The sequence below is a fragment of the Alosa pseudoharengus genome, unplaced genomic scaffold (genome assembly GCF_046254945.1).
Source record: "Alosa pseudoharengus isolate Yale_2024_CS ecotype anadromous, Long Island Sound unplaced genomic scaffold, YU_APseudo_1.1 YU_APseudo_1.1_scf_9, whole genome shotgun sequence".
Classification (NCBI taxonomy): Eukaryota; Metazoa; Chordata; class Actinopteri; order Clupeiformes; family Clupeidae; genus Alosa; species Alosa pseudoharengus.
Window position 1 is genome coordinate 35,070,046 of NW_027468881.1, and position 15,570 is coordinate 35,085,615.

Consider the following 15,570-nt stretch of genomic DNA (forward strand, 5'->3'; position numbering starts at 1 on the left):
GTGAAATTGCGCCCTCATAATTCATGTCCTCTGTGGACACTCTACACCAGATTTCAGTGGTGGCTGTAAAGCTTTATGGCTGTTGTTTCTTGATGTTATTCAGTTTGAATGCAGTCCTGTGTGTGTGTGTGTGTGTGTGTGTGTGTGTGTGTTGGGGGGGGGGGGGGGGGGAGGTTTCCTCACAGTGCTGTGGTCGTTTTTTCGGTCTTGTTGAACTCTGAAAGGCATCTGTCTGTTGACACTGTGTAGTTACAGTGTCTTGGAAAGGCCTCTGAAGTGGCTTTATTCTTGGGCACCACGAAATATGGCAAGAAGAAACGGTTAATACTAGCATACCCCTCTCTCCCATATTCTCCTCCACCCTGTTCATCCCCTGTTCACCCTCCCTGTGGATTCCCCAAGCGTACCACATCAGCCATTAACATACGCACCCCCCTGACAGATTTACCGCCAGCGTCCCACCATTGGCCGCCAGCTTGACAGCCGTGATTTAATGTCGCCTTCTCATTGGCCCAGGCTTGACAGGTAAATTTATGGCCGCGCTGTGATTTGATGCCTGCTGCCTTTGATGTTGAGTTACAGCTCTGTCGCTTACAGGACACAGATATGGTGTCAGGTTGCAATCGTAAAAACCTCCTCTGGGTAGGGCAGAGGAGGCCCCACTCCGAACCCCTGACGTCATGTGAGACAGGAGACAGAGAGAGAGAAAAAGAGAGAGAGAGAGAGGGAGAGTGTGAGAGAGAGAGGCTGCAAGGGAGGGTGAAAGATTTAAAGCACAGCTCATTTTCTCTCACACTGAACTCATTTAATCTTTTGTGGAATGTGTTCGTACCTAATTCATTTTTGTAAAATAATACACCCTCGACAACTTCCCTCTCTGTGCAAACATTGCAAAATTTTGCGAAAGTCTCCGAACAGGGTGCAGTGTTTGCATCTGGTCACCCTGTCTGCACACCGTTTACTGGGGATAAATATGGGAGGTGGGACTGGACTCTGGACACTGGACACTGGAGCCAAAGCCCTTCTCAGTTTACTGAGAGCTTGAGCTGCCTGCAGGCCTTCTCAAGACTTCGTTCCCCTGTCAAACTTGGACTTTTTATCAGCTGACTGCAGGCACATGCTTCACATTGATGCAGCCTTCCACATGCTCCCAGCTCCCTCAACTGCACCAAAGAATCTCAAGTATGGTCATGTTAAATGCCATGAAAGTGTTACACACGTTTTTCTTGAGCTTGCTAAAGCATCCTTGACATACCATAGAACATTATTCTTTGAAAAATGTCATTCCGTGACAATTAGCAGGCACTGATGCATGTGACATTTGTTTATTCTTTAGCTAAATGTGCCCTTAGTGTTATTGTATTCATGATTTTGCTTGTATGGTATAACACTCTTCTTTTTTTGACAGTCTTTGTCATGCTGAAGGTGGGCTAAAGGACGGTACTTCAACAAACTGCAGTGTGCAATTAGTTTGCAGTCCCATTAAAACTGTGTGTGTGTGTGTCCCGTTTGTGTCCCACTGTCTATGGGTGTGTAATCCTCAGTGTGTCATCAACAGAGCCGATCGTCAAAATTTTCTCCTCATAAAATATCATCACCTCGTGTGGTGGTGACTTTGAGAATTCTCAGGGTCACATTAACAACACTGTTAATGCATTCAATCTCTTGTTCTTGAACACTGCTCTTGAAACCCAAATGAGTCTTCCTCAAAAGTCCAGCCAAAGCATACGTTAACCATACACAGTAAACGCATGCAGTTCAGTCTCAGGTCATTGAAAGTATGCTGCTCCCTAAGTGGATACCCCAGTGCTCCTTCACCACCCTCCACGGGTCTGCTGATAGATGAAGTGGTACCATGTGTGACCTATAATACATCAAGAGAGACGTTATGGATAAATCACGTTATCACAAAAGCTGATCAACAGCAGCAAAACTGCCAAAGTCACTTTCGGTAGGTCCACTCTCGACATCCCCAGGCACCTCCTCCCTCTCTGTCCTCATTCATCTAAATGCCTATCTGACGATCGGTGTGACAGCCTATCCATGGGGGATCAAAAAAAAGGAGCACACATGCACTCCTGTAATGGCCGTGACCCATGGAAATCTCTAAGGGTAAATAGCAGGGACGACCCTGTCTGTCAAAGCTCAAGGCTTCATACTTCATGCAGCCGACCAACATCAAATTCCCATCTCGCCTCTTGGCCATTCTGCTCTACTCTGCTTGTGGTGCTTGAGCGGAAAATAGCCAAAGGAGAGACAGGAGAGGGAGAAAGCAGAGGAGAGGAGAGGAGAGCAGAGGAGAGTAGAGGAGAGAGGAGAGCAGAGGAGAGGAGTGGAGAGGAGAGGAGAGGAGAGGAGTGGAGAGGAGAGGGGAGGAGTGGAATGCAGAGGAGAGAAGAGCAGAGGAGAGGAGAGGAGAGGAGAGTAGAGGAGAGAGGAGAGCAGAGGAGAGGAGTGGAGAGGAGAGGAGAGAAGAGCAGAGGAGAGGAGAGGAGAGGAGAAGAGAGGAAAGCAGAGGAGAGGAGAGCAGAGGAATGCAGAGGAGAGTAGAGGAGAGGAAAGGAAAGGAGAGGAGAAGAGAGCAGAGGAGAGGGGTGGGAGTCATGCCAAATTCTCTCTCCTGCTCAGTGGGGTATGATTGGGTAACATCTTGAAAAAGGTAATAAGCTGTTTACGCGAGTGCTGGTATGTTAACTCCTGAGTGAACTTGCCAGCAGTACACGCCCTCGCCCCTGAGTCGCAGGAGGGTGTGTGTGTGTGTGTGTTTGTGTGTGCGAGAGAGAGAGAGAGAGAGAGAGAGAGAGAGCAAGAGAGAAATATCCAAAGAATCAAAACACTGTGGGGTATTCCACATCTACACACCATGTAGTTAAAGAGCATCAATATAAATGCAGTTTTTATGTGTCAATATAAGTCACTTAGTGTGTTTAATATTACTAATTTGTTCCGTCTATTTGTAGTTAGGCAGGGACATTTATGAATATGAAATTACACCTTAGTGCTTTCAAGTTGGCCAGCTTGCCATGTGCCAAACTACCCTGTGCCAAGTCATTACTTTGAAATGGAGAAGAACCTGGTAGGCGCCTAGTCGCTGTAATCAGTAGACATATAAAAATATAAGTGTAAAGTAGCCAATTGTTTTCATATATTATGTATTGCACAAAAATAGTCACCCATCCCATAATGCGTCTTTCTTGCTCCTGCCCCTGAGGACAGGCCCTTGGAATGACTTTCTCTGCTCAAACCTTCAGAGTGACCCTCCAGGCTACAGGCCTTGTTGTTGCTGCTGTCGGGGCTCAGAGTGGATTTAGAAGTCCCCCTTTTGGGGCCTGTGACCCCTGGGGTGTGGAGGGGCTCCTCTGGGGTCCCAGCCTGGGGCAGAGGGGAGCCGGTCCCGGCCCTGTCAGCCGTCTCTCTCTGGAGGTGGGAGCGCTGGAGCGGAGGGAGACGCACGGCGCCCAACGAGCCCCAGATTGATGGGATGGCACGGGGCCACCGCATGTTAATGTATCTGTCGAGGCTAAACACGTCGCCGCTGGAGAGTGATTTTTACGTACCCACAGCAGGCCGCTCAGGGTGTCCATCCTGTCAAGGGGAATGTGGATGACTCTCGAGCCAGATAAATCTTAACAATGAGGTGCTGGCTAACCCGTGCCTGCCTGCCTCTGTGTGTGGGTGTCCCCCCCTCTCTCCACAAGACAGGGACAGTCACAAATGCACATACACACACACACACACACGCACACACACACACACACACACACACACACACACTCACACTCTACCACTGAGTATTAGGAAACATGGAGAACTCAGTGTGTTCTTAGTGTAGGCCAGACTTGTTCATACTGACTACATGTTGTTTTTACATGTAGGTGATATGGTCTTTGATATGGTCTTTACAAGTTTGTTTTGGGGCCTTTGCCGAATGAGGGCCTTAAATGAGCAGTCCGGCGTGTTTATGTGTTTTCTGCATAATTTTTTAACCAACAAAGGAGATTTGAAGGAAGAAAAGTTTTTTGCATCGCTCTGTGAGGCAGAGTTAAGTGATTAGTGAGAGAAAACATGGTGAAACTCCACACAGCTGTCCCCAGGTCTTCTTGAATATGGATGATTTGTTTGGATACGTTGCTAAAGTAGGTCACCACACATGGTTGTGATTCCCAGGTTCCTGTCAGTGCAGTAGAGCTTTACAAGCAGTAGCTTTGGGAGATGCAACGGAGAGGGAATAAGCAACAGCAGCTAATTAATCTTCATCAGAGCTGTTTGAGCAGACAAAGTGCTGTCTGTTGTCTTGGACTGTTGACGGAGACATACATTTATCAAAGTGTGGTGGAAAAGGAGGGCATCAGCAGAAAAGCATGTCACAAAACTTTGCAGAAGTATCAGACAGAATGTTTCATATCTAGGCCAGAATTAACATTAGCATTCACTATTAGCATTATGCAACATTTCAATTACTTGTTTTTCATAGGTGCATTGGATTTGGAAATGTGTGTTAACTTGTCAGATGATAAATGATCTATACATTAACAAAGGTTTTCCGAAATAGGCTACTGAAGAATGTGATGTTTAAAATGATATTCATTTCTCATTTATTTGCCAATCGTAATGTGTAAGTAGCATTAGAGTGCACATGCACATGGAATGCATGAAACCCAGGTGGACTTTCTGAAAAACTCACAACAATCACATAATTGAATCTCTCAATTTTTCCCTTGTCTTAATCTAACTCTAATCACAGTGATTAAATATAGTAAGGTGATTAATGTAAGATGAGAACGATTATGGATATGAGTAAATATTTTATTGAATACAGTCAGCTAATATAAATGGGATTTTGTGATTTATCTTTTATCTTAATTAAGCAGAAATTGGAATCACTTCCTGTGTTAATTTGCAGTTATGTTTTGTCAAGCAGTATTAGATAATCCTAGGACAGCTATAATAAAGCCTTTTTCAGCTGATTAATTTTGCACGTCGTATTGGAAGACATTTTGCCCATTAGTCTAATTCTGTGAGACGCTCTCTCACAAAATGGCACCCATTTGCAGTAACTGTCCTTTTTTCCTGTGTCTTCCCAGGGAACGCACCCACCGCATGCTATCATATTAAAGCCCACGCACTCAATGATTATGTTTAGCACCTTTAAATATTAGAATAATGGTGTGATTGACATTACATAGTGCTTTTGAAGCCACATTTCCCTGCAAATGAACTTCAAATATCTAAGTTTCAGTGTTGTAAGGGCACATCATGACCTCTACTATGTAGTTAAAGGCAAAGCCTCAAGATTCTTCAACATTCGTGTGTGATATATGTTGTCCATAATGTAACGTCATAATATTTGATACAAAACCCTTGTTATTAGATTTAGAGTTCAGGTCCAAAAAATGATGACTTTACATGTGTCTTCTGTCACTATTTTGGATAATTGGTATTATTTCAATGTCAGATTTCACACATGCATAATAAACAACAAATAATAAAACACATTTTAAGCTGCTCTCGTCCATCCATTTTGGAAAGAAATACACAACCCTCATTACAAAGGTATTTCATGTTGTCAGAACTCTATTAACATTTCATTGGAACTATTCCACTGTGTGTTATTTCAGTGTGTGTGTTGGAGGGAGAAGCTCCTCACAGCTGTGTGTGGGGAGGGCAGAAGGACAGCCTGAAATTTTAATGAGCTCTGACATGCTGACGGGCCTGGAACACCTCGGCTCGCTTAAATATCACTGCTAATTAACACAGAGAGGTATGCTGTCAGCACAGTGACAGATGGAGACTGCCACACCCATGCGTTCCAGGAGGGGGGCTGATGAATTAATTAATTAAACATTAAGGCGAGAGACACCCCTGGACCACTCCTGGAGAGACGGAGCCGCGAAACAAAGACCTGGCGGCAGGGTGGGCTATGATGTTTTTCTCTCGTGAGGGTCACAAAATGACCTACGGCACAGCCTTACTAGCTAAAGACACAAGCTAAAGAAGATATCCAGTCATATATTCCTTTGCTCTGAACAGTTTGGCTGGGTGAGGCTGGCTCAGCAGGTCAGAGTAGAGCCATGCATTTGCTGATTCTGGCGTTCCCAGCGTGGGTGATGGAGAATGAGAGGCGTCTGCTCCTCTCTTCAGCGTTCCTCCTCCACTCCAGGAGAGCCGGAGCTAAGTGCCGCAGGCCCGGGGGCCCTGTAAATCACACCGCTGGCCGAGGGAGGGAGAGGGCTGCACGCCACACCCACACCCCCCCAAGCCTCAGACAACAGCTGCACCCTATGGATGTCACTGTAGACATCGAACTCTGTTGTATAGTTACACGGGCAGAAAGAGCATAGCGGTGCCACTGTGGCCATGCTATGTGTCCTATCGGCATTGCTTACTAAGTCCCACATCAGAGCATGCTTCACTGATTAAGATGACATCGACTTCATCTCACAAAATCTGAAAGCCATGAGCCCACTGCTACTTTTACTGATGTATTTCACCAGCTATCCTAATGCAGTTGCTTTTAGAAAGACGCCAGCTTCCTTGTAGTGGTAGGACTCATTGAGCAACAAAAACAAAAACGAAACAGGGTCAGTTATTTATTATATTGCATGTCTGATGCACTAAACCCAAACAATGTTGTAATCTAAGATTAGCACAATATATTCTGAATGAGACCATGTTCTGAGGTAGTGATTGTTGTACATGTAGTTCTGTAGTATATAGCTCCATCCAGTGGTGAACACAGTAAATGAGGGGAATTTGAGGAGGCATTTTGAAAATACCTTTGCTCAAGCTCTCAAAACGTATTGTTGTGTGTGTCTGCAGATGTCAGTGATGAATTAGAGTAAGATGCATAAAAATGTATATATTAAAATACTGTAAATTCACAAAACTACAGCAAAATCCCCAGTTAGCAACACCATAATATGGCCTCCTGAGCCCCCTGCTGGTAGCCTTACAGCCAGAACTCATCTCATCCTGTCTATGATCTCATCAGATCAAGGATTTTAAAGGTAAACTATGCAGTATTGGCAATTTCCTTACTGTTTTCTCGGTGTTTGCTTCTTTTTCGCTGGGTCTGTCATGACGAATGTCTGAGAAACTCCATCGCTATCTTTTTCTAGCCGGTGCCTGGCGTGTATGTGTATTTGAATGCAGTAAAGCAAATCGTTACACTCGTTATAGCCTACTTCCTGATACTGAGGCCGACGGCCGTTGCAAGGGTGTTTTTTCCGCTCACAGGCGCTAGGGGGAAGCGAGACGGCCACCATACAACCCGAAAAAAGTCATATAACCATTCCAATGACTCTGAAGATGTTAAATGAAGGTAAATTAAACTAAAAAAACTGGCATATTAAGCTAAAAAAAACCTGCATAGTGTGCCTTTAAAAGTGCTGAAAATACAAACAGATGACTGTATAATCGTTATTCGTTTTGGAGATTTTTTTTGATAATTTCTACCTTAACGTGGACCTCACTTTGACATGTTTATTGTTTTCACCTCAATGTCTACTTAACCAATGTTGTCAAGGATGCTCAGTGAGGTAAATGACAGAATGTTGGATATTGATTCCATTTGTATTAGATCAGCCAATGACTGGACAGAGCACTGTTAAAATGTTCAGTCCTATTCATCAGTATTCAGTGACATTCGTCAACAGCCTGGTACTCAAATCTGTCTTTAAACAAAAAACCAAGTAATATCAGAAATGTCGATGTTCAAATAAATGGCAACAAGGTTTTTTTAAAAAAAAACACTTTATTTAGTTTATCGATTGGGCCCTAATTCTCCACTCGCTACTCTAGGGTCATCATTAACTTCATTTGTTTAGGACGAATAAAAAAAAAAGAATAAAACAGGCATATTTTTTTTTTTTTTAACAAAACACATGTTTACCCATTTTCTTATTTAAAAAAAAAACTTTGTGGTATAGGCCAGAGGATCAAAACTTCATGCAAAACTACTTATTTAGAAAGGGGAAAAAATGAATCCTCGCTTGCTATTCTATACTACAACTTTCCTAAGAACTTTTTTTTTTGAAAATTAAAAAAATATATATATATTAACTTAAATTCAGCAGGTACAAAAACTGCCTATGGTCAGAGGAAGGAGCTAAAGCCAATCTCCTGGTAAGCGACCTAATTTGACCTCTTAATACAACACTGATCCGGGAAACAACTGGCCTTAAGTAAAAAGCCATACTCTAAGAGGAAGATGATACCTACTCAAAAGTACTAAATAACAATCTGTTCCTCTACTTTTGGCTTCATGAATCCAGTGCTTTAAAAAAAAAAAAAAAACCTGACACACCGTACTTGAGATTCAGGTGTGTAGCCCTACAGCAGCACCAGGCCTTTACCACCTTCCTTGACCAATGACACATCCACATTAAGAACAAAAAGAAAAGAAAAATTAGTTCCAAATGCAACTTGTCAGCCCAAGTTTCTGATCTCTGGCCTTAAAAAGAAATGACCCTAAATTACAGGGACTTGTGTGACAAGCAGAGACATGGAGGTACCACAGTTGCCTGGGTAATCTGAAGGGCTGGGGCTGGAATAAGCACTAAACACAGTAATGAAATGGCACTTGGCAGGTCAACTGAGCCTACTGACTGCTTGGTTGCGGTCCATGTAAAAACAGATTCTGTCCGACACTTATGATGATCGAACATTAATATTGTGTCTAATCACAGTAGAGAACTGGATCTACAAACATTTCTATAAGAGCAAATGGATCACAACCAACATGACCAGAAATGGAGGAGGGAAAAAAAGATTAAAAACAGTGAAAAGGCCACTTTTTCACACTGAGCGTTCAGCAGGTTCTTACTCCTCTCATTGTGGTGGTGAGTCGTGGAACATCACGCAGCTGTGGGCTTTCGCCCATGTGTCTAGAGACCCGTCCAATGCACGGAGTCTTAGGACACAGACACATAGGAGTCTCCCATAAGTCTGCTGAAGGATGCTCTGGAACATTCTTCGACAGAGCATCCAACAGAAACATCATTATCTTACAGTTTAATAAGAGAATACATTATTGCCATGGTGTGACAACACAACTAAGCCCATCCAAATCTAGTTTCAGTACCAACTATGTAACAAACTAGAGAAAGAAAAACACTTTTTGTCGATGTTCATTACAACAAGTAGAAAAGTCTCCATTGTCCCTCAGTCTGGATATGAGGCAGGAGAGACTGACAGAACAACAGTCTATGTGAGTCTAGTGTATCTGCCCCAGTTCACCCAGCGCAGTCAGCAGGCCTGGTCTGTTCCAGTGTACAGAGCTTCGTGAGTGATAGTGAATGTGTGTGTGTGTGTGTGTGTGTGTGTGGCATTGATGGACTAATTCCCTGCAGCCCTGTGCTGTCAGATCAGGATGGATGGATGGATGGATGGATAGATGGCTGGGCTGGTGGGGAACGCAGACAGACAGACAAGCTGGCTGGCCGACTGGCGGTGCAGAGCTGGAGGTCAGACGGCCAGGCGCCCGTTGGGGGACTGTAAGGGGCTCCAGGTGGCCGTGTGTTGTGGCTGAGCCTCCTGGGAGTACGGCCGGCCCTCGCAACACGACTGGTTCTCCTCCTTCGCAATGCCCACCGAACACAGGCGCCGGTGCCGCAACAGCCGGTCCGTACGAGAGAAGTTCTGCCGAGGAAAAGCATGGAGGCAGAGAGAGAAAGATACACAACGTAAGTCATGGTCATTGCACACGAAATCTACGTCCCCTGCTTGAGCCGGACGGCCAGCTTGTCTGTCCTCCACCACAACACAGCCTCACCTGGTGGCAGCGGTCACACTGGTACATAGTACACATACATATTAAAATGCATATACCTATATATATGTACATAGTATACAGTATGAATACAATGACATACACAGGCATAAACACACACACACACACACACACACACACACACACACACACACACACAGTATTATGTAGTAGACACAAAAAAACGTGTTAAATGTGCCTTGGCGTACAGAAACGGACTACATTTATTTTCGGTTTAAAAAAACACATCTTGCGCAAATGCTTTACTGTGCATCTGGGCAATAAAACATTTGATTTGACCATAAAGGGTCATTGCACACGAAATCTACGTCCCCTGCTTGAGCCAGACGGCCAGCTTGTCTGTCCTCCACCACAACACAGCCTCACCTGGTGGCAGCGGTCGCACTGGTAGGGTTTCTCGCCACTGTGAACTCGCTTGTGTCTCTCCAGGTGGTAGCGCTGGATGAACCGCATGTCACACACATCACACCCAAATGGCTTCTCCCCTGCAAAACACACACCACACACACACACACACACACACACACACACACACACACACACACACACACACACACACACACACACACACACACACACACACACACACACACAGTAGCAGGGGTAAGACGAAAAAGGAGATTGGCATTGTTGTTCAAAATGTAGTGCCTCATCCTAAATGACTCGAGAACAAATGACTTTGTGGTTCACTTGCTAAATTGGAATGGCTAACAGTGATAAAACCTATGTCCTATAAATCCCTCTACTGCATGCTATATGAAATAATGGATTAAAAAAATATTTGCCCATATCTTTTTTACTTAAAATGAAGCACAATAAGCAATTGCAAACAATTTTTTTGAAAATACATTTTGGAACAGATACATTTGAGTATGTTACTTTGGAGCAACAACATGCAATAGCGGTAATAAACAGAAAACATGGATTTAATTGAAAAGACATATTTTTGAAGTTTTTGAAAGTACCGAGTTTCTGTTCTGAGTTTTTGAAAGTACTCATTAAATAACATATAAATAATAATTTGCACTGACAAAACAAGCCAGATGATTTTCGTGGAGGTTTGTCACCTACAAGCCACAATGCTCAACAAAGGAAGCTAAGTTTTACAAAATTCATCGGTTTTTATGCTTTAAAAATCACTCAGTGGCTCTAAAAGAGAGTAATCATTCAAAACATTGCTATAAAGTACTGCCATATCATATGTACACAGAGTTGGTGCTTGCTCCGCCCCTTGACTTACAGTACAGGGGGTAAGTTGAGTGCAATACAAAGGTGTTCGGGAGCAGAAAGGACCAACCCTGCGGCGCAACAGCACACATCACCGCGCAATCCTGTGCTGGGCCTGTAGGCCTCTGCCAAAGGGTTTACCAGAGTCTTTTTGACCACGACAGCAGGAAAATAAAAGCATGAGGCAGAGGGCAGAGGCGAGGATAGTGAGGTCAAGCGGTCAACCGTAAGCCCCGCCAAACCCCGGGCGCTGTCCCTCACCCCATTTCCCTTTGGTTACCTCACTCTCTTGTACGTACCGTTCATAATCGTTTTGTAGTTTTTTTTAGATAGGGACACCTTATTACAACTTGGTGTCACAACATGGATTCTTTGGGCTCCTCCCCTGCCCTGTTGGTACCTCTGACTCCATTGCAAACACTCCAAAACAGTTTAGTTTAAATTTAACGTCTGAGAGTGATGTTACGGAGTCAGAATAAGATCTGTTTTAGGATTTTGAGACGGCATCTCACCTGTGTGTGTGAGGATGTGGCGCTTCAGGTGGTAGCTGCTGCGGAAAGCGCCATAGCAGTGTTCACAGATGAAGTTCTTCTGGACTTTGCTTAGATCGTCACTGATGTCAGGCACCTCAATCTGAACAACACACTGTAGTTAGATATGTTAGGAATCTTCATATGCAAAGGTTTGAGGATAGTTTGTTCTTAGTACAGCGAAATGTGATGGCCTGGCAGACTGCTGCTAACATATGGAACATCTTTTGGGCCACAAAATCAGAGTCTACTGCTCTCAAATTATACATCATGCTTGCATTATATGGAAAGCACTTGCCTGTGGTTTCTCTCGCAGTTTGTTGGGTGTGCCCGACTTGCGGTGCTTCTTCTTGGGCTGCATGTTCTGGCTCTGGCTGGCGCGCATGTCCTTCTCGTCCAGCAATCGAGACGAGTGGAACTCCCCGTCTTTACGGATCATCTGAGGGGAAACAGACAAAGGGTGTCAGGCCACAGCCCCATCCACATTACAAATGAGGAGAGAGTGGTCAGTGTGAGGACATGCAGCACTGAATGAATGGCCAGCAAATGCAGAAATGAACCTGAGAACATGTCCAAGCTGTGTACAAACAGTCTGTCTCGACATTGACTAGACTGACGACTGTTTAAATGACATCAACACAGCAGAGCCTACCACAAATGACACAGCTAAGCTACCATCTAAGAGGCTAAGTTCCATCGTTCTGAAAGTATAAAAACATTAAAATGACATAATAGTGCGGTGTGAGTTTCAGAATAAAAAAAATAATTCTGAAATTCTGTCACAGTACACTTGCTCAGTGAAGTATAGATAGTTGGGAGATGACTTCTGAATCCACGAGTAATACTTTCAACATTCAAGAGTAAGAGTGTTAGAACTAGACGACATATGTTGACTGCTCAATCAGCCAGATACGAATACACATGCACTAGGACTAGGAAATAGACACAAGCAGTGTGTGAGAGAAGGCTCAAAGCACAGACAAAGAGGTGCTGGATGGTGCAGCGATGGCACATACATGCTCTGCGTTCTGCGGCTGTCTCACCACGGGCGAGCAGCTGACTCCAGAGGGCAGCACCATGTGGCTGTGGCCGTGGCCATGTCCGTGACTGTGGCCGTGTCCATGACCGTGGCTGTGGTGGCCCTCCTGGTTCTCCCTCTGGCCGGGTCCCAGCGGCGTCACCATCTTCTTGTGGCCGGACATGGAGTTGGCCTGCATGAGCGCCATGCTGGACAGCACCGCCTCACAGCCCAGCAACCCAGCCTGCCATAGCAACGCCACGCGCACACATTGGCATAAAACACGCATGCACGCACACATACACACGTACACGTACACATACACACACACACGTACACACACACACACGTACGTACACACACGTACGTACACACACGTACGTACACACACACACGCACGTACACACACACACACACACACACACGCACACATACACGCACCAGCCAAAAAATAACCACACACAGGAATAAATATCCACAATTACAGAGCAAGAGCAAAACGAGGTAGACCAGCAGTGATGGTTAAAGAAAGCAGAAGGGAAATCAAGTAATCTAACTACCTATGGATGTTGGGGGAGAGAGACACAGACAGAAAATAAAAGTCAAACTCAAAACTGTGACAATGAGAAGAAGTAGTACACTGACCCATTTCATATGGTCTCGGACTGAGTTGTTGGGATGGTGTGACATCGCCGTGGTGAGAGTGTGTGCGTGTGTTAGGGGGAGAGGACACGTCACGTGGGGATAGATGGTGGGGTGTGTGATAACAGACCCTCACAAACCCCACACATCGGGGGGCTCACGCCTGGAAACAGAGGGGGGAGGTGTGTGACATAAGGCCATCATATGCCAACTCTTTCCTGATTGGGGGGGGGGGCAAGAATTTCACTCACAAGACTGAAAGGAATGGGGGGGGGGTAGGTTGAGCAAGTAGTGTACCTACAGTGCTATGCCTACTTCTCAAGGAGGTACCTGAAATTTTCCAAAGGGAAACACAGTAACAGAAAACAGTGGGTGGCAATGCAATGTACAAAATGTGCTTCAGAAAAACGAAAACGAATGCATGAAGAATGAAGACATATTCTATATTTCAGGGGATAAGCATACAGTAACTTTACTTGTTGGCAGAAAAATCAGAAAATAATTTCTTATTCAGAAAAGAAAAGAATCATTTGATATCTGGTGGATTGCTGTGTGTCGATGCTTTAAGTAACAGTGGCCTGGCAATAAGACATTAGGGTAGGCAGCATTCAGATGTTGATCATACACGGCTGTGTTTGTCTTAAGTGAAAATGAATAAGCTAATGGGACAAATTACTTTATTGACGTAAGTTTAGATCTAGCAATTTGGCAACTATGACCTATCTATCAGCATCCGAGCAAACAAACAATAAAACGATAATACTAAAAAAGATATTGGTGTAAAAATGGAGAAATGTTGCAGTAACAATCCTGGCTAAAGTAAGTTAATACTAAGAACCTTGTTAGCCTAGCCACTCTGGACAGCTTGCAACACCAAATCAATTTAAGGTAAATACATTTTCGATAACTACACCTTTTCCTCCTGCAGATATGGGAACTTGATTTAGTTGTAGGTGACTGTAACTATGAGTTTTCGTGGTCTCAAAATATCCAATTCAGCAGCATAGCTTTAAAATAGACAATGCTAACTAGCTCGTTAGCAAGCTAACATTACCTTTCAAACCAGCTATCGCTATCGCTATCGCTAACATTGGCGGGTCAAACAGTAAGAAACCCGTCCATTAAATCAAAGAAGTTGTTACGCTTTCAACAGACCACTAAGACCAGCTGGAAAAACATGTGTTCTCTTCATAAGCTTATATCTGAAATTAACATTTTCAGCGTCACGTAACTCCAGATGACTGTACCGTTACAACTAGCTCGCACAATGCTACATAATAACACGGTGAATGAGATTTCTTTAAGTCTATGGTAGCTTGCTAGCAACCCCCCAACCCCCTCACAAACACAACAACAGCAGGGCGTGTGGTTGAGTTGACCGCCGAAGACGAAACGTCAGAGGTTTGCCATTAATGTTCGGTAAAATCTGACTTGTCCCAACTGAAATGTCGGACAGCAATTTAACTCATACTTGATTTTCATCCACTTACCTTCCTGTCTCTGGTGTTTGCCGATCAGTGTATCTTGTCGGACATACAGTTTTTCTCAGTTTACAAACACAGGAAACGCTACCGGAAGTGCTCCCCAGGGAAAGACGTAGCACGTGACCACAGTCCTAGAGAATGACGTACTCATGGACCCACGTACCACGTACCCGACCAACATCATCGGCCATGTTGGGACAGTTCACATCTATCGATAAATTGGTTATGGTTATGGGATTTGGCAAATCCCAAAACAACACAAATACAAAAACAACATAATATTTAAAATGTAACTGGGAACAGATTAGATTGGTCAAACTATAATAAGGAGAATAGCAATAATAAATAACAATGTCAATTCAATCAATAAAATAAAAACAATCACATGGTAAGACTACATTAAGGATAATATCAATACCCGTTACAGTTTGCTTACCAGGAGAAAGTGGGCGTGGATGATGCCATCACTTATCTTCTACACAGGACATATTCTCACCTGGGAAAAGTGCTGTGAGAATCATGTTCTTTGATTTCTCAAGTGCTTTTAACACCATCCAACCCCTCAGACTGGGAGACAAGCTCTTGCAGATGGGTGTGGATGCTCACCTGGTAACCTGGATTACAGATTACCTGACCGAGCGACCACAGTTCGTCAGTCTGAAGAACTGTCTCTCTGACACTGTGATCAGCAGCACCGGAGCGCCACAGGTAACTGTGCTCTCTCCAGTCCTGTACACATCTGACTTCTGCTACAACATCATGCCACATGCAGAAGTTTTCTGACGATACTGCAATTGTGGGGTGTATCAGGAACGGGCAGGAGGAGGAGTACAGGAGCCTGGTGGAGGACTGTGCAATAGTGCAAACTCAATCATCTTC

General features: G+C 44.3%; 1 protein-coding gene across 6 annotated transcripts; it reads right to left on the reverse strand.

The window, feature by feature from the left end:
- Positions 1-7,376: 7,376 nt before the first annotated feature.
- On the reverse strand, positions 7,377-14,793 carry znf740b (zinc finger protein 740b). Of its 6 annotated transcripts, XM_076275973.1 has the most exons (7): positions 14,698-14,793; positions 13,211-13,370; positions 12,564-12,809; positions 11,846-11,986; positions 11,530-11,662; positions 10,157-10,275; positions 7,377-9,639 (listed from the first exon to the last, which is right to left on the reverse strand). In XM_076275973.1, the coding sequence occupies exons 2-7, from the start codon at positions 13,253-13,255 to the stop codon at positions 9,466-9,468; spliced, it is 858 nt and encodes a 285-aa protein (XP_076132088.1). In that variant the 5' UTR covers positions 13,256-13,370; positions 14,698-14,793; the 3' UTR covers positions 7,377-9,465. The 6 variants fall into 6 exon arrangements, with proteins under 6 accessions (XP_076132088.1, XP_076132086.1, XP_076132084.1 ...); XM_076275971.1 differs by having other exon boundaries at positions 11,530-11,650; positions 12,564-13,370; XM_076275969.1 differs by having other exon boundaries at positions 12,564-13,370.
- Positions 14,794-15,570: the final 777 nt, after the last annotated feature.

Coding starts and splice junctions, on each gene's coding strand:
- znf740b (XM_076275969.1), bottom strand. CDS start 12,998: ATGTGTGCGTGTGTGTGTGTGTGTGTGTGTGTACGTGCGTGTGTGTGT. Junction 11,663..11,845: donor AACTGCGAGAGAAACCACAG/GCAAGTGCTTTC, acceptor ATCTAACTACAG/TGTGTTGTTCAGATTGAGGT. Junction 9,640..10,156: donor AGTGCGACCGCTGCCACCAG/GTGAGGCTGTGT, acceptor TTTCCTCGGCAG/AACTTCTCTCGTACGGACCG.